Genomic DNA, 23,691 nt, shown 5'->3' on the forward strand with positions numbered 1-23,691 from the left:
CAAAACATTTTTATGTATGATAGAAGCATTTTAGTGGCCAGTGTTTTAGCAGTAATTTTAAAAGGATACATGCCTAGGGGAGACATTTGTACCATGGAATTCCAGAAGGGCAGGAACAGAAATAGCAATCGAGGAGAACTCAATGCAAAAACCAGGACTCCAGTTCTAGAACACCTGCTGACTACCTGTGAGGATTTAAGCAAGTGACTTGATTCTCTGTACCTCAGTCTCTTTATCTGTTTAATCTGAATCATAACAGCTACTCTCTGCCTATAGGGTAATTAAGACTATTTTAAAAGGTGCCGCGTGTGACTGTGCTTGGTGAGTTAGGCATCCTTGTCGTCCCATCACAGTGGGATCCCACCCCTCTCACCATCCCTGCCACAGAGGGGTGACTACAACTGTCCACTATGTCCAGCAAATGACAGCAACTTCCAGAAGCCATAACCAGGAGTAGAGATCCCTGCCCAGCATCACTACTTGAATTATGGGGCTCAGATGTGACCCAGGTAATCGGAGAAGAGCCGAAAGGAGAAGACAAGAGCCTCTCAACCTCTGTCCTTGTGAGAGGTGACAAATGAGGCATCATAAGTCAATTTATTTCATAAATATTTATGTGTCCTTTGAGACAGACTCTTTCATCTTCACCTAAGGAATAAAAGAAAATGGACATCAGCAGAATGCCAGTCATTCTTATTCTTTCCTTGGGACAAATCAAGCTATGGAATGGCTTTCCTTTAAAAATGGAAATTCCAAGCTCAGAACCTGATACTTTTCCCTAAAACGATAGAACCATCTTCCAATCTCACCTCAGTATCAAGATGAATCACTTTTTCCACCCATCTAAGCCGTCCTCCTGTCCCCTAATTGATGAGACCTCAGGGCTCTACTAACCCTCTCTTTTGAGAATCAGATCCAAGAACATCCACCAATTAATCCACAAGGTGTCCCTTGGGTTTACAGTTCATCATTATTGATTTTAGCCATATTAACTATTAAACCTAAAATAGACCAAACACATTTTGTGGGAATGAAGAACTCTCTGTGTGTGGGTATATTCATCAGAGTTATTCAGAGAAACAGAACCAATAACACACACACACACACACACACACACACACACACACAATGAGAAAGAGAGAGCGAGAGAGAGAGGGAGAGAGAGAGAGAGAGAGAGAGAGGTTTTGAGGAATTAGCTCATGCAGTTGTGGGGTTTGGCAAGTCTGAAACCTGTAGGGCAGGCTGGAAGCCTGGAAACTCAGACAGGATTTCTGTTTTGCAGTCTTGAGTCCAAATTTCTTCCTCTTTGGGAAATCTCTGTCTTTGTTCTCAAGTCCATCAACTATTAGATGAGGCCCAATGCTTTACTCAAAAGTCTACTGATTTAAATTAATCGCATCTAAAAATTACATCACAGCAATATCTAGACTGGTGTTTGACGAAACCGCTGAATATGTTAGCCTACCCAAGTTGACAACATAAAATCAAGCATCAGAACTGGTGTCCAAAAAATGACTGAGTCCATCCAAAACAGCCTAAAATCGGCTGTTTATTGTAATTCAACTGGTACCACAATAAGATGAATAAAACCATGCAGGAGTAGAGACTCAGGATGGACAAACTTTCCCAGGTAAATGTCTTGGGAAAATGAAACACCAAAGTTCCTCCTCCAACAGCCCATGTCTGGGTTTCCTGGCCCTACACAGTGAACGGGAACATCTGGGTGGTTGTGGAAACATCTGCACAGGTGTGTTCACTGCAAGGCAATCAATCTCTGGGTTGATGTACCCTTTTCAACAATAGTTCCTCCTCCACTGGGGCGAGTCCTTTCTGAGTAACTCTCTGCTTTATCAGATCCAGAGGAGGGGTGGAGCTCTGGGAAAATAAACAATGCAAAATCGTCACTCAGGGAAAGTAATGTCCTCCTACCCATCTCTCCCCTCTCCCTCGGCCAGAACGTGAGTCAGATCAGCCTGGTGGCAAGAGGTTAACGTGTTGGAAGGTTGGCCCATGCCTGGAGTATTGTGAAAAAGGTATTCCTAGAAATATTTTGCCTGCTTATTAAAATGTATCATTCCCTCCCTCCCACCCCCCAAATGATGTTGTGCTTAGTTGTATTAGGAGGTGATTTCTAGCCAGTGATTGGCTGGAGCTTCTGAAAGGAGCTAAACTAACTCACCCGTTGATCCTCAGGCTCCCTTTCCATCCTTAGGGTCCTGCAGGTTTCCGTGAGCTTGGCTTGCTCAGCGGTGGTTCCTGATTCCCTTACCTGCCTCCCTCAGGGACCAACTCCCAATCCACACCCACCCCCACCCCCATGCAGTGAAACACAAACCACAGTGTCACCCCTTCCTGTAATGCCCACTCCACGGCTGACTGTTGATGGGACGATGAAGGTCCACGTCCTGTGCATGGCCTACAAGGCCCTCTAAGGTCTGCCTCCCTGTAATTTTCTCATCTTATTTTCCCTAATCTCCTTGCATTTTCTGATCTAGTCATTAGATCTTCTGACCTACCAGGAGATTTTGGGTCTCCTTTACTTGTTGCTTCCTTCTCCCCTCTGCAGTGTCATTTTCTTTTTTTGTCCATCCTTCATATTCTTTTTTTGCCCGGTGAAGGGGCTGAGGAGGAAGTAGAGTGAAGGGAGCAGAACTGAGATTGGAGATCAGTGATCCTGAATTGTTTTGATTGAGCTGAAAGGATGACATCAGTGTGTGTGTGTGTGTGTGTGTGCATGTGTGTATGTGTTGAATGTGCACTTTGTGCAGCACAGTATCTGTTGGTGAACCACCTAAATGATGTAAACAAGATCTCAGACACCAAGAGGATAGTGATGGGAAAGAGAAGTGAACTAAGTTTGAATTAATGTCTAGGGAACCAGAGGCTTCCAATGCATGATCTCAATTACTTGTCACATCAACCTGGAAAGGCGGTATAACCGAACAGTTTTTACAGATGAAGACATTGAAGCTAAGAGAGGTTCAGTAACTTGCCACGGAGGCATAGCTAGCAAACAACTGAGCTGTTAGTGGTACCCCATGGGTCTGGTTCCAAAGCTCCTCATTGTACCACACATCCTTCTCAGATGTGTATTTGTGTTCTCAAATTATGTTTGCATGCTCTCTATACAGAATTGTCCTGAGGACAGTTTAAAATTTTTTGCATCCCAAAGGTGACTCAATCAGAAAAACCTGTCTTATGTAGCTATTATGGATCCCGGATTATAGGGAGAAGATCTTTCGAGATCCTTTTTTGAGCCCAAGCATCCTTCACTTGCCAGATCGTGTTTTCCTTACTGGACTGAGCTTAAGATTTGGACCTGGCCTCCCGCCAACAATCTGGGTGGGAATTATCTGGGTGGTAGCCTCCCTTTCTCTAATACCCTTGGTGTGAGCCATTCTTCCCCAATGGAAACAGTTGTGTCACCTACTGGGTGCTTTAGATTCAAAATCCGCAGGTATTGCTGAGATGAAATTTACTGCTATTGTTCAATTTTAAAAGTATCATGCAACAGAGAAAATCTTCAAAAATGCAAAACATATCATACTCTTTTCTCTCACTGGTTCCTCACCAAGTGTCTACCCTGTGAAGACTTGTGGTGTATCAGGAGTTGAGTTTTTATGAAATTTGTCATTCCTGCCAGAGCAAATCCTTCGAGAAGGAACAAATGGAATTCATTCAACCCAAGGTAACCCCAGACAAGGCCTGTCAAGTGGTTCTCTGGGCCGGGGCAGCTGTTTCCCAGAAAGGCCCACATGGAAGATTACCTGTCCAGTGGAATGAAGACAGAAAATTAACTTTTGTCCCTCCTTCTTGCCAGGATGAGGACTAGAAAATTTCACAAGTGTTTTTACATTTAATCCTCACAAAAACCTAACAAAATCTACATGTATCATTTGTTTTTGCCAATGAGGAAGCAAGACTCCAAGGAGGTAAAGATGCAGGTCTAAGGTCAAGTCCCAAGTCAGTGATGTGGAGCCTGAAACCAAACCAAGTCCAGCTGATCACAAGGTACAAAACTCAGGTTCTAGGCAGAAAGATTTATCCCCACAGGAGGTGGAATAGATTCTTATGCTTCCACCCTGCTTTGCTTTCATTCAGGTGTCCTTAGGTCTGAAATACTCCCTCCTTTCCATTCTTTTGCAAAGCAAGCCCAAATTTCACCTCCTCTGTGAATTCTCCTAAGACCTCCCTGGCAACACTGAGCATCTCCTGCCCCACAGCTCTTCTGGGCTCCCGGACTGACATTTGTTCAGCACTGGACATAGTGGGTCATCGGTATTTGCTGGTGGTTCCCTCCAGGATGGTGTGAGCTCAGGGAAGCCTGGGACTGTGTCTGATTCTAGCTCTGAACCTCAGTGCTCAGAAGGCAGTGTATGACCCATAAACACCTGAGGAATGAGAGAATACATTCATAAATGAATTAACATAAATTCCAGAACTTCAGAACAGAAAATTGACTACAAGGACTGTGAAATAACTTCCAAAACAAGACAGTCAAAAACAGTACCAGATAAAACAAATGCTGCATCTCTCATACTTTGGGGATTTGGTTGGCCTAGAATGACCCTTATTAGCAAATGGGAGAAACAGGCTGGTGGCCTGTGGGCTGACGGGTTGTGCCTTGGGAGATCTGATTGTCTTCACCCCAAAGAGAAGTGCTGGCTTATTTTCTTTCCTGGAGGACAGGTGGCAGCTCCAGGCTCCCCTGGGCCCCATGTCCTCCATCAGACTGCTTGGATGGTTGATTCTATTTCCAACCACAGCCTCCTGAAGTAGACAGTTTAACATTCCAAACCTGCATTGCCCAATACAGTAGCCACTACCCACATGTGACTATTTAAATTCTTCAAAATTAAGTAAAATTAAACATTGAGTTCCATAGTTCATTAGCCACATTTCAAGTACTCAGTTGGCACAAGGTGCCTACCATATTGGACAGCACCTAGAACATTTCCATCATTACAGGGAGTTCTATGGTCAGCGCTGTTCCAAATAATTTGGTGTTGTTTCCTAATTTCAGCACCATAATAAATGAGCCCTGTAGCTGGGATCCTATCATCTCTGAATGACAAACATAAATCTTTGTTCTAGAATTCTCTTTCTGTTGATTTCTTCCTCTACTTCTCTCAATCAGGGTTGAGATTGAAATGAAATGGACCCCAGAATGTTCTGCCTCTTGACAAGCCATTGTGTGCTTGGCTTTGGTTGGAAAGAACATTTGGGGTCGAGATTTATATGCATACACTCATATACACATACAAGCATTCTACTGGGGATTTGGTGATGGAGCCTGTGTTTTTAAACCTCTTGGGAGAAACCAAGAATACTCTTTTCTCTCTAAGATTAATATCTCATAGACTGATAGAAATTTTTTTCAGAGTCAGGGTTTGGTAAAATCAGGCATTGATTCTCTGGAACTCCACTACACCTGAAATAATGCTTTTAAAGTACTGAAAAAAAAAAAATATTTGTACTGTTGGCAAATGTACATTGCTCTGTCACCAAATACCCAAATGCAGAAGAAAATAAAGGCTTCCTTTCTGTTTTGGGTCATTAGAGCAAAGCCCTAGGAGGGGATTTATAACTACACAGTTACAAATTATGAATGCGCATTTGTTCAAGAACTACACCCTGTTGATTTGCTATTTAGTTTTTTTATTGCTGGCTTTTTGCTTTGCTCTGTAGGAGAGCGACTGCAGATTTGGCTGCTGCTCAGACTGAGGAATCGCCAGGGACGTTGCTCCTATTCAGAAATACACAGGGTATATCAAAGACGGAGCTTGCAGACGTGCATATTAAAACCCATACATTACCCACACAATGAAAACCCTCATCCCACCGGACACGGGAAGCTTGGGGCTGAGTGTGAACAGAGGCCTCTCATGCTGGAGGCAGCTGAAGGAATGCTTGGCCTCCTTAATTATCTAGTTACAGGGCTTCTGACCCTGCCTGGCAAAGTCCTAGTGTTTCCTTAAAGGCCACCAAAGGAGGTGATGGGAGAAGGAGGGAAGGAGGGGGTGATCATGGGGCTTCCTACCGTACTCCTACTCAGTTCTTCAGATTCGATGTGTTCTACATACTAGCCTTCTCAGTATGATTTCCCTTCAACAAAAGGATCCCCCAAACACTGGATAATGGAAGCAAGAAGCTTTCCTATGGGATTAAGGGGCTTAGGGAGGAGTGGGATTGGCCATGGTACTTGTTTTCTTTCTGGGTAGAAGCCTTAGAGCAATGGGTATTTGCTGGTATGCCTCAAGCCTTTCCTATGTGTGATGGCTCATTTCAATGAATGTGTGGGATTCATTTTTTTTTTTTTTTTTTTTTTTTTTTTTAAAAATATGGAACGCTTCACGAATTTGCGTGTCATCCTTGCGCAGGGGCCATGCTAATCTTCTCTGTATCGTTCCAATTTTAGTATATGTGCTGCCGAAGCGAGCACTGGGATTCATTTTTGTTCCAGCTACTGCCTTTCAGATGGAACACAGAGCCATGTGGTCATGCAATGGGATGGGGAGGGAAGGTAACGTGTGGCTGGGGAAAGGATGGAGGGATCAAGGAAAGAGCTATGTTTCCCGGGACAAGTGAGAACTCAATACCAAGAAATTATAATAGCATTGACCAGGGCAGTAAAGAGCTGTATCAGTCACTCAGCATTGAAGGACAACCTGATCAACACTACAAGAACTCTGGGAAGACTTCTTTTTTGAATTTCCTGAAATGGGTACTCTTATGTTATTAATATTCACCTTTTAATTCCAGCAATCATCCTGCTAAAAAATCTGGTTAATGAAATTGTGTGGTGAATATATACTATTTGAGAACCACTGCAAAAAAAGTGTGAAGGAAACAGGTGGCCAGACTTGCTCAGACTCATAGCAGCTCCCTTTCCCTCATAGTACAGGCAGACAGCTGTCTCTTGCCTTCTAGGGGCAGATTTATCAAGGAGTTAATAAAGCTTAAACTCCAGGGCCCCTCACTAGCATGTGCCCTCTTGAGTTCTGGGGGTAGTTGGGAACCACAGAGTGTTCAGGGAGGAGGGAAAGCCAGGGTGTCATCAGAAAATATTTCTGGTAAGTTGCTAAAGAAATCGCAGAAGAAAAGCACCCAGATATTCAAGATTCCAGAACCTGGATCTACCATTGGGCTCAACGTCTCCCCCATCCCACATCCTCCCCACCCCGTCTCCAGGTTTCACACACCTTTCAAACTCCTGTCTCTTAACCTGACTTTGTCTGTATCACTGCTGCTGTTTGGCGGCCCCGTGCTGGTAACTGAGGGTCAGTTTGGTATAAAGGCTCTAGTTATATAACCCCAGGAGGGGCACAACCTTGACTCTACTTATACTAGAGGATGTTTCAGACACTTTCCCCCTAAGGCCATCCCAGGACCCATGACAAGCCCGTAAGAACTACCTTGGGTGCCCGGCAGCTAGGAGCTGCAGAAGGTTGTACACAGCGGTCATTCCTCCACACCCAGCAGCCAGGATCACAGCACTCATGAGTTCGGTGGCCTGAGTTTCCATCCTGGTTTCTCCTCCAAGTCAGTTTCCTTGGCTATTTAGTTTTCTTACAATTGCTTTCCAGGATCAAACGAGACGATAGAGGAAAAAGATTGAACAAATGCAAGGGCTGACAGCACGCTATTCTTTTCATGAAGGGCATTATTTAAATAGTGATTAAACAATACATTTTAAATATAGATTATACATGATTTGATGGCTAAATATTGTTGCCTAGCGCTAACACATAATTGTAAGGATGTGAGGATCTGTGGTTCGCTGTTTTTATGCAACTCTCAAAATTCCCATTTGGCACCAGATTGGAAGAGTGAGGTTGGTTCAGAGGAGCTCATTTATCTTCCATTTTCTGCTGCTTCTTCTCAGCAAGTCTCCTGAAGACGAGGAATCTCATCTTCTTGGAAGGACCTGCTACTGTAGGTTAAGAAATACCTATCCTTTCTTCTTGAGAAAAATAAGCTGGTATCTTGGATTTTTCCAGGGCAGACCCCATTTCAAATACTACATTGTTTTCCCTGTAAATACACTTATCTGTGGAGAGTCTCCTGCCCTGATTTTTGGGGGTCAGGGATTACGGTCATTATTGTGTTCTGAACTTCTGTGAAGATGATACCTTAACGCCAGTTCAAAGGCAATCCTGTGTCCAGGAGACCAGGAGGAGGAGAGTTTCAGTCCATCTATTTTCTCTGCATTCATTCACTGCCTTGGGGAGTTTTCTGAGTAAGTCTTCCACACTTAGAAATTACAAGTGACAAGGGAGCCTCATTTACATAAGATGACAGAGACTCTACACAATCTATCATGTAACTAGGAAGAGTAAGTGCTCGATCAACCTATTTTCACAACCATATGTCATCTAAGTCTATCCTTGTTTTAAGAAAACAATGTGGACAACACAGACTTAGGAGGCCTGCAATTCATTTAATTGCATTTAAAAGGAAACGCTGCTTGAGTCCTTTCCCAGCATGGGCTCCGGCCTCTCCAGGTGATAATTAAGCATTAGAAGCTGGCCGTGTGATCTCAGGCAGCAGCTTTTAAGGAGGATCTGGATTTAAATGAAGCCACCAGTGCTACGTGCAGCTCAGAGTCTCATGTCTAGCGTCTCCTCCTCTCAGGCAGCCTGGGCTTGGGGTAGATGCCTTCAGAATGAACAGATGGCCAACCGATTTGCCAGTTCTGTTGGGATGCCTTTAGTTGGGGCCTTCTTTCTGAATGGGCTACCATGTAATGATCTTTAGTTTCTTAATATGATGATTATTTAGTTGGAGGGAAGTTATTCACAATGTATTGAAAACTACTTTAATCCGAATGTAATCCTAATCATTAAACCTCTAATTTACCTGCCTAGAAAAGGGCTACATGCATCAAGGCAGGTGAGGGAGATTTGGCTTCAATCCAAATCGCCCAGTTCCAGCGTTGGTTAGATATTCTGACTGGCTTTGTCCCTCACCATTTCTGTGAGTGCTTCTTTGAGGCTGGGAGGATTACAAAGACCATCTTCCTGGAAAGAGGAAGGCTGGTCTTTCAGTTAAGGCTATGCAAGTGACTCCCTACTTGAAGTATTTCTTCATAGGCTCTGATTCAAGTCCACATAATTGCTACTGATTTAATACCCAGGCAATGGGGGTTTGGCAATAGAAAAGGCACAGTCCTCACTCTGAAAATGTCTTAAAATTATCCTGTTACAGACGAATAAGGCTTTTAAGCTTACTACATCCTTTGCCTTATATTATCTCATTTGATTCTCAGACTATGAAGGCAAAGTGGGGATTATTATCCTCATTTTCAAGATTAAGAGACAGGCTGAGAGAAATCCAGGGACTTGCTCAGTGTTGCACAGTTGGGGCAAGAACCCAAGACCTTCGTCTCTTCAACAGCCAGTCTACTTTCCACCCCACCCCAGAAGTCAGAAATGAGGAGAGCTTTTCTGAGCACCTGTGAGTTTATTGGGCACAACCGGTGGGCATGGCTGCAGGTACCCCGTGCTTGTACCCCGTGCTTGTACGGCAAAGCTGATAGAACAAGAGTTAATCTGTGTTTTCTTACTAAGGATCCCTGGGTGGTGATGTAATCCTCTTATCCACATACGTGTAATTGCATTTGGCTTCTTAAAGACTTTATGGTGGCCTATTTCACCACTTATGCTTCAACCAGCAGCCTGGCCACAATCTTGCTCCCCTCTTCCCAAAGCTGTGATTGGGGCCACCGCTAGTAAAAGTGGAGTACTGGGATCAAAGAGGGAGAGATCATTAGGGGCACAAAGTATGGGTCTTCACCAGGGGTTCCAGACTCAAACGTGAAGGCTGGAGGGTGAAGTCAGTGGGTGAAATACGCCAGGTGGGGTAGATGGAGAGCTGGAGAATGTATATTTCTCCTAAAAGGGTATCTGGTGCTCAGTGCCCGCTGATGGTCGCCACGCTTCTAAATCAGGCTCAGGTTGCCAGACCTTGAGATGGTTTCTCAAGAGAATCTGGAAATCTGGGATTTTATGTAAATTCTCCTGATTAGATTATTAAATATTAATGGTTGATTCAAACATTTGTAAACCTCTGTGGGTCAAAAACAAACAAAACAATCCTTGAGTCTCTTTTGCAACCTCTTCTCTTTATAAGTGTAATAAAGGGTATTTATAAGTGTAAAATAGGGTATTTTTAGGAGAAATGCACCCGGACATAGCGATGCATCTTATTACCAGAAGCATCTTTATTACCAGCAGGGTCCTGTATCTTTTCCACATTTGTGAGAAGGACAGAAAGGCAGAAGGGATTAACAAATTATTGGAGTCAGGGTGTATACGGAGCTTCCAAATTATCACTTAGGCAGCATCTGTTTGAATATCCACCTTTATACCTTTGAACGACAGCTTTCGTTTTTCCCCATGTCCATCACCTGATAGATGATGAGGCCCTCGTGCAAAACCTTCTCATGGCACTCACAGACTGCAGGCTGGGGCAGGGGTCATACATAGACTCCTGCTCACTAGCTAATGCCACATCTTTCCCTCACATCCAAGAAAGCACATTGGGGTCTAAATAAGTGAGATTGCTAAAAGTATAGGTATGGCCTTCCATTGATCTTAATTAAGTTTTTAAAAAGTAAATTCATCACAAACATTGGTATTATACCTATCATTAGTAATGGTCGTTTGTGACACAACTCACAAAATTTCAGGAAAAAATGGTTAAGAAACATTTAAAAAAATAAATAGGGTATATTGCTAAGCTTCCCAGATAGACTGGCACCCTCTATCTGCAGTGTTTTCAGTCAAGGCATAGTTAGTTGGGTTGACTCCCCCAGCTCACATATTCACTTTTAGGGTATCAGTTACAAGGATCTTAGCTAGGTATGTCACAAGAGACACTTGGACTCTTGAGAAAGGATAAAAGAGATAAAAGACCATGTTCTCCAAAGCAATCAGTGAGTCAGAACCCAAACATTCTCATTTCCCTAACTGGCAACAGGGAGCCCCAACTTGAACTAGTATTTGGATGATGTGAAGTCAAGTCTTGCCCAGCAGCATAAGCCAAGAAATAAAGGATTCCCATGTTATCCATGCTCTTTGCTCCACGAATTGTTCCAGAAGAGGCAGACGCTGAGCACTAAAGCTTTCCCTGTTATCTCCCAGGTTAGGATGATCTGCTTCCTTTCCACTGCATCAGAAAATGAAAACTCAAGAAGTGGGAATAGAAACCAGATTCAAAAAAGAAGAGGAAGACAAAGAGGTGACTGGCAATCTGATATAGTATGCCTCCTGGGGAAAATGTGTCTGGATCTTAAAGGCAGACTATGACAAAATGAGAGCAGAAACAAGTCTATTTTTTCTAGGTCGCCGTAGGGAACCAATCTAACCTATTTACAGGTGGTCTTAGGGGAAATATCTTTAAATAGCTATTTGTCACCATCTTTTTCATCATCTTCCATGATCACTTTGGGTCTCTCGTCCCTGAGCAGTGTCACACCTGCAAAACAAAGCACAGATCTGCAATTAAGTGCCTCTAATTAAAATATTAGACGACCTTACAGCATAGACAGTACACAGGAGCATGGCAACGCAGAAACGTTTTAATGTCTGCAAAGCTAACTGCTAAAGGTGCCAACAGAGAGAGAGGGAGCTGAGGGGCCTTATTTGGCCTTCCCAGAGGATCTGTGGCTCAGTGAGAACACCATTATGGTTATAAAAGATGCTCAACCTAGGAGTCAGAGGCAACTTTCACTCCCTTCTCTACGTTCTACATTTAAGCTTACAGCAGTAGGATGGCAAGCATATGGATTTTGGAGTCTAACTGCTTCGGACTCATTCAGCACTTAATCTGTGTTGGGCCAGATAACACCTTCAGACCTAAGTTTTCTTGTACGTAAAATGAGGGCATTAATATTTATATAAAGGGTTATTGTGACAACTAAATGAGAAGTATGTAATAATTCTTAGCACAGTGCTACAGCCATGAGCAACTTAGTTCTTCCTTTCCTTTCACAACTTACTAGTTTGTTTTCCCTTTGAAAAGAACTGGTAAGCCTCATGAAGTCAAACTAAACATATTTTACTAACATCTGGGGGAAATATTGAGCTGAGACTCTGAACATGCTGCTTCTGAATGTCAGTGCTGGTAGATGATAAATTTTATGTGGTTTAGAGCAAAACGAGAAAATAAGGAAAATGCAGTGAATTTTTTTCATACAGCTATATGGCTACAATTTAAAAAACTGTCCTTTATTTTGAGATGATTCTTTTTCTTATTTTGGGGATTAAAATATCCTTTCTTTTACGAAATTTTAGGGGTGTTAGATGGTTGTCTTGTCAGTCTCCTTACTAGGCAAAATTCGAAGTTGCTATCCCTATGTTAGGCTCACAATATCTTGTTTTTAAAAGTCTACTAGTCTGTGGAATTCAGAAGCCTGAGCACCATTTTCTGGACTGATCAGCCCAGAAAAAACCATCCAAGGAGGGCTGGATGGTTCTGCTCATCCTGTGAATTGTGAAATCGGTTGTTCTAACAAAAGGAAAGGGAGCTGTGGTTCAGGGCCAGTCCTCCATGGTTTCTGTCATCCCACTCCGGTCAGTCAGCTTTGTTTTCCCACCGCTGCCTTGAATCACTCCCCACCCTTCTCAGAATTAGAGACCTTTCTGTGCATGAAGCATTTCATAAAGATCTAAACTCGAGGGAGGAAAGCTGTGCACCACAAGGGGCCTTTCTACAACACTGGGATCCATTCAACAGTGGCAAATTGATGAAAACTATGTGTTGATCTTCATGACTATTCATTTGATTCAGTCCCTAGTTTGTTCATATGGGTTCTTTACCAATTAGCTGATATTTATTGGAGGAGAAAAACAATTTCAAGAGTCTGGCTGAAAATAAGGCTTTTGCATAAATCACTTATGAAACAGAGTGGGAGATATTTTCTCTTATACCAGTTGCACAGAGGTTTGGATTTTAATTTAGAATTAAGGCTATCTTGATAGAAGAACATAGAGTTACCCCCAAGCATACCATCCTTCCTTCCTTGATATTTCTTCACATTACACCAAATTTGGGTGGATTCAATGTGGACAGGAGCCTTTAAATTCCCAGATCCTAGTCAATTTTCTGGTTATTTTAAGTATCCTTGACACTTAGTTGTACAAGCATCTGGGCCAAAAAAAAAAAAAAAAAAAAAATCCTGGGATTTCAGGGAAGGGAGGAAGCTGTTAAATCATCAAGGTCAGCCCTTCCCAAAGTGGGCTAGGTTTTCCACAGGGACACAGGAGATACTTTCAAGTGGAAGGTGAACTAGAATTTATATTAGTATAATTAAGCATTCATTTTAATGTCTTATAATGAAAAAATATATGGTAGATTATCAAAATCTTGATTTCATGGATATCATTGCTCAGGATGAGGCTTAAATCAGTAGCATCTATATGTCATCACTGTGTGCTTATCCTTCATGCTTCATATCATGGCTTTGGTCATTTGAAGATGAATGAGATTCGACAAACACTAGTCTATCTGATTTAACCCAGTCCTGACCCTCACATTTTCCTGTATAAGCAGAGGTGTATTATTGGAGAAATGAGCTCTAGAGCCAGAAAGCTTTCCCTTCATTGGCCACTGAACTTGGAGCAGGTCACTTAACCTGTCTGAGCCTCAGTTTATTCGTCTGTAAAACTGGAGGAAACATAATTTGTATCTCCCACACGGGGTGATCCTGCCAAGATAGATTTAGCCCAACATTCTTTTATGCTTCAATCACACCTTACATGAACCTCTGTTAAAGAACTTTACACATTGTAGGAATCATTGGACAAGACATCCGTCTCCTTACCAAACTATGAGATTCTCAAAGGATATTCTAACATCTAGCACAAGACTTGGAATATAGTAGGGATTTAGAAAAATGCCACTTCTTTCCCTTCCACTCTCTATGTAGAGGAGTTTAGGGCACTTGGTTGCTTCTTAGAGCTTGATGTGTTTTTAAGGCCAAAGCTGTTAGCCCAAGGTCTCTAAAGGGTCAGTTAGCCCTGCAGCAAGCTGTTTTAGGCCATGATCCGAGCCAGAGCACCATCTAAAGCCAGTCACCTGCATTACAGATGTGTGCAGATCTAAGGCAGCCAGGGCTAAGACACCACCGCTCTTGGTAAACCACACCAGAGAGAGCGCTCTATTCCCGGCAGGACAGAAGAGGTGTCACTTTCAAAGGACACATCAGGCTCCTTTCTACAAGTACCATATTGAGCTTTGATCTCCAAGTGTTCACAGCTCATGGGCCAATTTTTCAGGAAGCTTCTCTTCAATGCTTGCAGCCTCATTATTCATTACTTCCTCCAGTTCCTTTTGCCACAGGCCTCAACTGAAGACTTCGCTTCCTCTTAAGCAGGTCTCGGCTACACAGAACTGACCAATCCCAAACCAGCGCTCCCTGCCCTGCTGTTCCTTGGCCCTGGCAACTGTGGGTCACATGGAGAGCAAAGCTTGGGCTGGCAAGGAAGCCCGAGATGACTCCTCACTGCTCAGAGGAGTTGTCTGATGGCTGGAAGCTGTCACAGAAGCTCATTAACCTCAGGGAATGAGGGTAGTTAGCTAGAGATTTAAAGAAGAGACTGAATCCCTGTCCAGCCTTCACTTGCCAAGGGCTAATGAGAGGCGATGTCTCTGGAGTGCATTTTCCTGTGAGTTCCTCTCAAGACCCTTATTAGAACCAGTGTGTCTCTCTGAACATCTGCTGAAGGCTCTATTCTTATCAGCTTAACTAGCATTTCGATTACTGCCAAATCTTTAGATACTAAAAGGCTCTTCAAAAATAAAGTACTTCAGCTAATATGCTAATGAAAGCTAGAATCATAGAACACTATCTATAATTGCAAATACTTGCAACCCAAAGATTTGCTGATTCAATGAATTCCGCAATGTATACAGGCCACTGCTCCAACTCTTGTGTACTTTGCACTGTTTGATAAACATTTTTTATTTGTCCGGGAAGCTGCTCTCTTAGGATGTCGATACTGGGACGTAAGCAGCCTCCATTCCCAGAGAAATAGAGCTGAACAGTTTAGGAAGTTCCTTGAATCAGCAGGGCTCTATGGAGTGGTAAAACACTGTGACTAGAAAAATTCTCACCTTTAAGAAATGGTTTAACTTACCTCAAAGAATATAAGGTTCTTGAGGACACGGGGAGGGGGAAGGGTAAGCTGGGACGAAGTGAGAGAGTGGCATGGACATATAAACACTACCAAATGTAAAATAGATAGCTAGTGGGAAGCAGCCGCATAGCACAGGGAGATCAGCTCGGTGCTTTGTGACCACCTGGAGGGGTGGGATAGGGAGGGTGGGAGGGAGACGCAAGAGGGAGGGGATACGGGGATATATGTTTATGTATAGCTGATTCACTTTGTTATAAAGGAGAAACTAACACACTACTGTAAAGCAATTATACTCCAATAAAGATGTTAAAAAAAAAAAGAATATAAGTTTGAAAAGAGGATAGAGGTGAACTCACATTTATTGAGGACTTTCAATAAGCCAGGAAGTGTGTTAGGTGCTTTATATACTTTAATTAATTGTGTTAACAACCTTGGGAGACAGATTTTATGGTTCTCCTTTCAGAGATGGATGAAATGAAGGAGGCTCTTATAGTCTGTTTCCCAAGGTCACAAAGCTAGAATGCAGCAGAACCAGAGATCAAACCTACACCTGTCTGACTCCAAAGCCCATGTTCAGTGCTGTGTACTAAGGTAACTCTGACCGTCAGTATTTTTGTTCCTCTACTAAGTCTTCCCCTAGAAGGACTTCAGTAAAAACAAATATAAGAATGAGTAGAAAATAATCAGTCTCCTAATGGAGAACTTGAAACTGCTAAATCATGATTGCCAAATGGAATATCTAATGAACAGATACTTATTGAGCGCGGCTATATAGGAGGCACTGGACCAGATATCAAGGTGAATACCAGCAACACAGGGCAATCCCAGGCCAATTCTCATGACTTCATCGAAAAAGTCTTTGATGTAAGTTAATTTAAATAACAGCTACAACAACAGCAACAAAAACAATAAGGACAATACCAAAAGAGAGGGCAAAGTCTTGGTATTTGCATGCCCAGCTCTAATACAGAGTTAGTTCAGAATAAAAAATATTCATTTTGGCCTTGGAGGGGTCTTTTGGCAGAGACTTTAAGCTGGCTGAATCTTAAAAGGTGACTAGAATTTGGACAGAGGCAGAGCTTGGAGGAAATGTGTGATGGGTTGAAGGATCGGTATAGGTAGGGATGCATGTAACCTATGAGAAACATGGCCGAGGCAGGTTCAGACCCTCCCAACTGGTCCTTGGTCCATTTCTCCAGACAAGTGTCTCCTCATGCTCCATTCCGCCTTGCCTGGCTCTTCTCAGAGGTCAGTAAACCTGTCTGATCCCCTGACTGTCTTTTCATGATGTGTTCTGAGTCGTCTTTCAATTTTGTTGTTAGATGCAATAATGGGAAAACACAGTTTTATAATAATGACTAAATCTCATCTCCTCCAAGTGTCCCTTCTGGATTGCTAAAATGCTACCAGTCCAAACCATAGCATGGTGCAATGAAAAACCGCTCACAGATGAGACAGACCTGGACGGGAGCCCCAGCTCTGTCATGTAATAGTGTTTGAACGTGAGCATAATTTGATCCATTCATCAATCATTCTAATCATCCCATCATCAATTAGGCAATCAGCCATCCATCTATCAATTTCATCAACAGAAGACTTTAGAGTAGCTAAGTTACTTAAATTCTCTCTCAATTTTTTTAACTGTAAAGTGAGATAATAGTTATTGTGTTATTCAGTTGATTTTTGAAAATCCACAAGACATCTAAACTCAGTAGCTAACATTAAGTAGGGTTTCAGTAAACATTAGCACATTTTCTCTTCCGCCATTCTCCCACCCCCAACTACCTATATAAAACAAACACGCACTCCGTCTTATACTCTAACCGTGATTGTATATGTCTTTCTCCCCAATCTGTACATAAAATTCTCAGGGACTAGACTATACCTCACACGCTGGCTGCCCTGCCCTATAACGTGGGGTTGTGCACATAGTTCAGCAAGATTTTTTGGTTTGATTTGACACATATTAGGAGAGCTATCATTATTTCTGCAGCTCTCTTTCTCTCCCTTTCACCCTTTCTCTTCTTTTGAGGATTTGGTAAGTATATCCAGGTGTCTTGGGAGACTCAGCTGTCAGCCATAGAATGCAAGATTCCTGGAAGACTGGGGAGGAGGGTATTTAAACCCACTGACATTTCTATTTCATTGGCTCAGTGAATTCGACCAGTTCTGCTGAAGCACGAGTTATGCTCTGATCCTCACCCAGCTCCAAGTCAGCCCCACGGGAGCGGCCAATGAAGGAAAACCTGAAAGGCAGCAGTAAATGCTACTCCTCCCCTGGGCACTTCTTTGAGACACAGATTTCTGGACCAGGACAAAGGCCATGCCTCTGACACCTCCAGATGGTAAGGCTCTTGACCTGTTTCCATCACCCCCTGAAAATGCCCTGCACCAGCTCTTTTACCTGCTGCAAAGGGGGACACGTGCAGGGCAGGTGTGTCTTTTCTCCTTGGCTTTTTCTGTTCCAGGTCAGTATTATGAAGAGCTGGACTCATTTTGCCTTTTGGATGTCTCTCTTGGACATCGTATCTTTTAATTAAATGTTCTGAAAGCACACCTGCATAATTAGGGGAACAGAGGGAGAAACAGGGTCAAATACATGCATCCATATTTGCACATACACCTGGTGATGGTAGTCAATAGACCTTTTCAAACATCTTAATAAAAGCAGTTTCTTTAAAATAAGAATTAGTATTTATTGAGGCTACACTAGAGAACATCGTTTGTGCAAAGGATTTTACATGCCTGATTTCATTTTAGCCTCACAAAACCCTGAGCAATTTAATATTACTACCACCGTCCACTCGCTGAGGAAAGTGAGGCAAAGACATGTGCCTGAGGAATGGAGCCCAGGTCCGTCTGCTGCCAAAGTCCACCCCCATTAGAGCAATGGGGCCTTTGCTGTTCCATAAGCCACGGGCTACACTCTTCACTGACTTAATTAGTCCTCTACTTCCCCCTACCTGCCTACTCTCCTCTCTTCTCTGCGTGACAGTTTTCTCCATCTGTAGAATGGAGAAAACTCTCTGAAAACAGCCTCCGCTATAAAAGTATCCACACTGAGCTCCCAGGGTCCTTATCTGAGGACCTCCGTTATGATGTTACTTCTTGCTGTGTATTTCAGCTGTTTATGTGTTTCTCTTATTTCTTATAAAACTGAAAGTTCCTTTTCAGAACGCTCTGTGTTCTATTTGTTTTGTATCCCCCCGAGTGGGTTGTGAATAGAGAGGACGTTAAATAAACGGCCTGGAGGGAAGGGGTAAAGGAAATAAGACGAAACAAAACGTTTGGAAACAAGAGAGTGTCACGTGTCACATGCACGGTTGTTATAGAGACTCGTTAGCTGTTCACCAGACTGTTTCGCTCTTCTGGGCACACAGCTGGGCTGCATTTCTCGGCCTCCCTTGCAGTCGGGTGAGGGTTGTGATGGAAGGAAGTGTGTGTGCCACTTGTAGGCTTGCCAGTCCTCCACTCTGTCTGCCCTGGGCCTGCTGGATGCCTACGGTGACTTTAGAAGCCGTGTACTGATGATGTCCATCGACTCGAGTCCCCGCGGGACAGTTTGGAGCACAGCCTGCCTCCCCCGCCCCCAACTTCCACTGATGAGGGAAAAGTAAACTTGTATTGCGTTATCCACTAATATTTTGGACTATATATCTATATCTATATCTATATATATATATATATATAGATATATATATATAGATATATATATATATATAGATATATATATATATATGTTATAGTGGCTGGCCTTATCATAACTAAGACAAATGTAGAGATTGTAACAGTGATTTAAAAACATCCAAATATTTAAGGAAAAAACTGTAAGACCAATGTGATCTAGAGGCAAGCAGTTCCCTTTTACAGATGTGCAAACTGACCTCATTGTCCATTACCTGGTATGAAAGGTGGGATGTGCAGGGCCGGTGTATCTTTTCTCCTTGGTTTTTTCTGGTCTGACTCAACATTCAGGGTGACTTGTACATTTTTCCCTTTTCTTGGCTTCTTTTTGAGATCACAGTCCTTAATAAACTGGTCTGAAAGGTCATCTGATTTTGACAAGACGCAAAGAAAAAAAGAATATTACATAAGAGTCCAGTCACGGACTGGTTGGATTCCTATTATACCTGATGATAGGAGTAGAAGTCGTTTGGTCTGAAAAAGAAAAGTATTTATTTATTGTGGCCTCTTCTACAGCGGACTTTACATGTATAAATCATGTAATAAAACTAGAATTCTGTAAAATTCCAAATGGAGAGAGCTTAAATGGGATGGATAATCAAGGCAAAGAGGAATTTTAAAATATAGTTAAGCAAGGCACAGAGTGGGTTTAAGTTACATTTCTGATGGGACAACAGGTGCCAAATGCTCCTTCCCAATTTCCTTTGCTCAAGCCTTATTCTCTTTGGAGAGCCCAAGGGCCAGTACGGCGTCTTGTGCTCTCTTTGGTCTTGTAGTTGGGTTCTCGGTCTGTTCCTCACTGCCTTCATTTCTATGACTGGCCAAGTCACACCAGTGATTCACGCTTACACTTCAGCATTGGTCTTTTCAAAAAATTTTTATTTTATATTGGAGTATAGTTGATTTACAATGTTGTGTTAGTTTCAGGTGTCCAGCAAAGTGATTCAGTTATACATATACATATATCTATTCTTTTTCAGATTCTTTCCCCATATAGGTTATTACAGAGTAGTGAGTAGAGTTCCCTGTGCTATACAGTAGTAGGTCCTTGTTGATTATCTATTTTATATATAGTAGTGTGTATATCAGCATTGGTCTTTACCCTGCCCCCTGGCTTTGCAATTCTCCTATTTGCCCATCCTAACCCCAGGTCCTCACATCTTCTTATTCATCTCTTTATTTTCCTCAGTCCCCTGCATTACCTCACCAGAGCTTTTGAAGCCTGGATTCTACATCATGTCCATCAGATGTCATTGTATGTAATTAATCCGATCTGATCACCCCTTGCCCATTAAAGTATTCTCTCTGTTCCATTTTACTCCTCTGTGCTTTGGTTTATGTTGCTGTCCTTTGAGCGCCTCTGTCACTGTTCTAGCATTTGTTCATTCCGTAATGATTTATCTCCTGCTCTAGATGGAGCCTTCTTGGAGATTAAAGATTATATATCCTTTTGACAATTTTATTCTTATTTGCCTCTCCCACCAATAAATGCTTGCTGAATGGATAAATAAGTAGAGTTAGACTGATCTAAGTTCAAATCCTGACTCAGTTTCTTGTTAGTTCTGAGAACTTGGGCCATAATTTCTTTTTTTTTCCTTTTTTGTTGGGGAGGGGCTTCATTTCTAGGAACTTTAATATTCTCTCAAATTTTAAGATGAGGATAATATTAAATCAGTGTGTGTGTGTGTGTGAGAGAGTGAGAGAAAGAAGAGAGAGAAAGAGAGAGAAAGGGAGAGAGAGAGAGAACTAAATTTGTTAATGATGGTAAAACATTTGATATATTTCAGATCCTCAAAAAATGTTCACTCTGGCCATTGCTTACCCCCAATACTTTCTCCAAGGCTCAGAGGAAAGCCAAACCCTCCCACTCCCACCCCATCATTGTCTTTTCTTATTAACCCGAGTCCTGGGTGTCCTTTCTCATTTTCTAAGTATCCACAGCATTTTTACTCATGCTAACACCTTTAAAGGGTGATCTAATGATTACTTATACATATCTTCTTGGCCATCTTTTATGACAGGTGTCTTGTGTTTTATCTCCTTAGCAACAATGACTAAATATTTGTTGAATGTATGCTTGAATGAATGAACTCAAACATATTATGGATAAGGAGCTATCCCGTTAGGATTCAAAGAAGCTGCAAGGCAGTGAAGCTATTTGTCTTCTCTGGAAACTCACTATGGCCTGGATACTGTCTGGCTAGATTTACAACTATGAATGATGTTGGGGAAATTCAGAGAGTAATTGGATTTTTTTAATCCTTCCCTCCCTCCCTCCCTCCATTCCTTCCTTCCTTTTTTCCTTCCTCCCTTTTGTCTTTCCTCTCTTTCTCTTTCTTTTGTTTATGAAAATATTCAGGTCACTTTCTTTAAAATATTGTGGATTAAATGTGCCATACCTTTTCACTTCACTTTTGTGGGTCTAGACGTAACCTGTGTCATTCATTCATTTATTTATTCAACAAATATTGATTAAACCTCTACTGTATATGCCGGCATTGGCTAGGACTAAAAAGAAAAGTAGGAAATGGACCTTGCTTCCAAGTTACTTATGGTCTATTGGATGTTATATCTGGATGATCCTTTGTTTTAGAAAACCCAATACGTGTGAGGAACCAACTATCAGAAATATTTAGTAACTGTATATCATTATGCCTGCCTCATCAGATCATAATACATAACCAAAAAATCAAACAGCATCATTCTTCAGCCATATTTAGTAGTAATAAATATTTCCTTTTATCTAGGAGATTTTAATAATTTCATCCAATCATCTCAATAAGCATTTATTGAAATTGTCCTATGTGTAAGGCATTGGACTATATGATTTTATGTTTACATGCATGCAAAAAAAGGAGATGAGAAGGGGGCTTTATTGAGTACTATTTATGTACTAGGTGATTTCACCTCATTTTAGTGTGTGGGATGGACCAACACCTTTTCTGATTCGTCAATGTCTGTGTTTTACCAGCTGTTAAATATTCACACCATCCTGAATATATTATCTCATTTAGTTCTTACACCATGCCCACGAGGAGAGGTACAATTATCCCTAACTTGCAGATGAGGAAACTGAGGTTTAGAAGGCCAGCTAAAAGGCTGAAGATTCCACTGCTGGCAGGTTATGGCATCAGGATTAAACCCAGGCTCTTGAGTCTATGTATCTTAATGCCGGGTGGAAAATGTAATTTTAAAAATTTATTACCACAGAGCACAGTTCATTTCCCCCCATATTATACATACCGTAGACATTTGTTGAATGCATTAAAGTGGCTCAGAATGGGTGCTGCCTGGCTGTGGGGTCTCTGGAAGTACAGGCTGGCTGTGGACCAGTCATGCGTCACCATTCAACCCCAAGAAGCGATTCAGGGCACCGTACAAAAGCAAGACATTTCCTTCAATTTTGACTTTTACTTCAATTGCCTTTTTTCCTATTTTTGGAGAAATCCTGAATATAAAATATCTTGATGGTAAATGGGGAGAGGGGAGGCAAGGGGAGTCATAACCAGGCGAGGCATAAACAAAGGCTATGAATATGCAAAAGGCCCATCCATCAAAAGTCTGAGTGTCTCATTTTTAGAAATGGGTAGAGGCAGAAACGTTTCTGGTATTTTCATTACAAAGGTTATGCAAAAAGTCAGTTCTGGAAAGGAAACAGATTGACAATAAACAGAAAAAGGCTATTTAAAATTCTGTCTTGATAGGCAAAGAGAGATATTTGAAATATTTTATTGGCACTGCACATGGGGTGTAAGTGTGCCGGGAAGTACTGGAAACAAGCTATAATGTCACATTCCATTTATTGCCTCAAAAATGCTCTGCCTGGGACTCTGTCAGACCCAAAAAAGAGGACAATGCCTTTCCCCTCTTTTTTTAATTCTAATGAACTTCTCTGCAGTGCTTCAGCTAATATTTACATGGCAGACCCCACAGACCCATGGCTATCTGCCCGTCCATCTGGTGTTGGCTGTCATCAGAAGTCACAAACTATCAGGTTTCAGGGGGCCTCCCTCTGACTTGCTTGCAAACTGAATGGCAGAGATGTTCCCTTCCTGACTTTCACCATTGACATTAACACTGGAGCATTTACCTAAGTGGCCACAACGAGGGTCACGCTTGTCCAGTCTGTCTTCTGAGAGCTCCAGTGGCTGCATTTGCTCAGTGGACATCATCAAAGGAGGACCCGTGTGTGGACTTCTTCTCCAGCACCACAGAAGTATAGAAACAAGTCCATTAGTACCTCTTCTGTTTATTCACTCACTTATTAAATAAGTATATCTACTGAGCACTTACTACTATGTTCTCAATTCAATCCTATAGTTAAAGTCTGCTTCTTCTACTTAGCTACTAGAAGCTCTAAAGTTAAGATTTAAGCCAAAATAAATGAATCACACACACACACACACACACACACACACACACACACACACGGATTATCAGTAATTGTCATGTATCAAATGTTCAATATTTGCTGTCTTTCAGAAGCACTGTGGGAGTTTCAAGAATGAACACTTGTAAAGTCTGAATTAGAAAAGAGTTAGCTGGGAGTTACAGAAAATCTTGATTAAACCTTGCCTGTATTTTTTTCTGTTGAGTTCTGCAAAGTGAGATTATGCCTACTTCACAGGTGAGGAAACTGAGGATCAGAACATTTAATTAATTTATTTAGTCACACAACTATTAAATAGCCAAGCTTGGATCCATCTCCATTTCTGAAGACTTCCACTAGAGACCCAAGACTCTTAATACAGTGGTTCCTTTGAATCGAAGTTGAACCAGGCTTCTGGTTTTCTACAATTACATGCTTATAACTATGAAGTAATGAGACTTCTTCCCTATCCATATTATAACAGTCGTAGAGATGTGG

General features: G+C 42.0%; 1 protein-coding gene and 1 non-coding gene across 2 annotated transcripts; both read right to left on the reverse strand.

The window, feature by feature from the left end:
- Positions 1 to 6,335: 6,335 nt before the first annotated feature.
- On the reverse strand, positions 6,336 to 6,442 carry LOC132372270 (U6 spliceosomal RNA). The gene has a single exon (XR_009505140.1). It is a non-coding gene; the product is annotated as a U6 spliceosomal RNA (small nuclear RNA).
- Positions 6,443 to 11,407: 4,965 nt separating this feature from the next.
- Positions 11,408 to 22,996, reverse strand: PPP1R17 (protein phosphatase 1 regulatory subunit 17). The gene is made up of 4 exons (XM_059932727.1): positions 22,915 to 22,996; positions 19,040 to 19,192; positions 17,545 to 17,697; positions 11,408 to 11,478 (listed from the first exon to the last, which is right to left on the reverse strand). The coding sequence occupies exons 1-4, from the start codon at positions 22,994 to 22,996 to the stop codon at positions 11,408 to 11,410; spliced, it is 459 nt and encodes a 152-aa protein (XP_059788710.1).
- Between the last annotated feature and the right edge of the window lie 695 nt (positions 22,997 to 23,691).

Source organism: Balaenoptera ricei, chromosome 9, assembly GCF_028023285.1.
Source record: "Balaenoptera ricei isolate mBalRic1 chromosome 9, mBalRic1.hap2, whole genome shotgun sequence".
Lineage (NCBI taxonomy): Eukaryota > Metazoa > Chordata > Mammalia > Artiodactyla > Balaenopteridae > Balaenoptera > Balaenoptera ricei.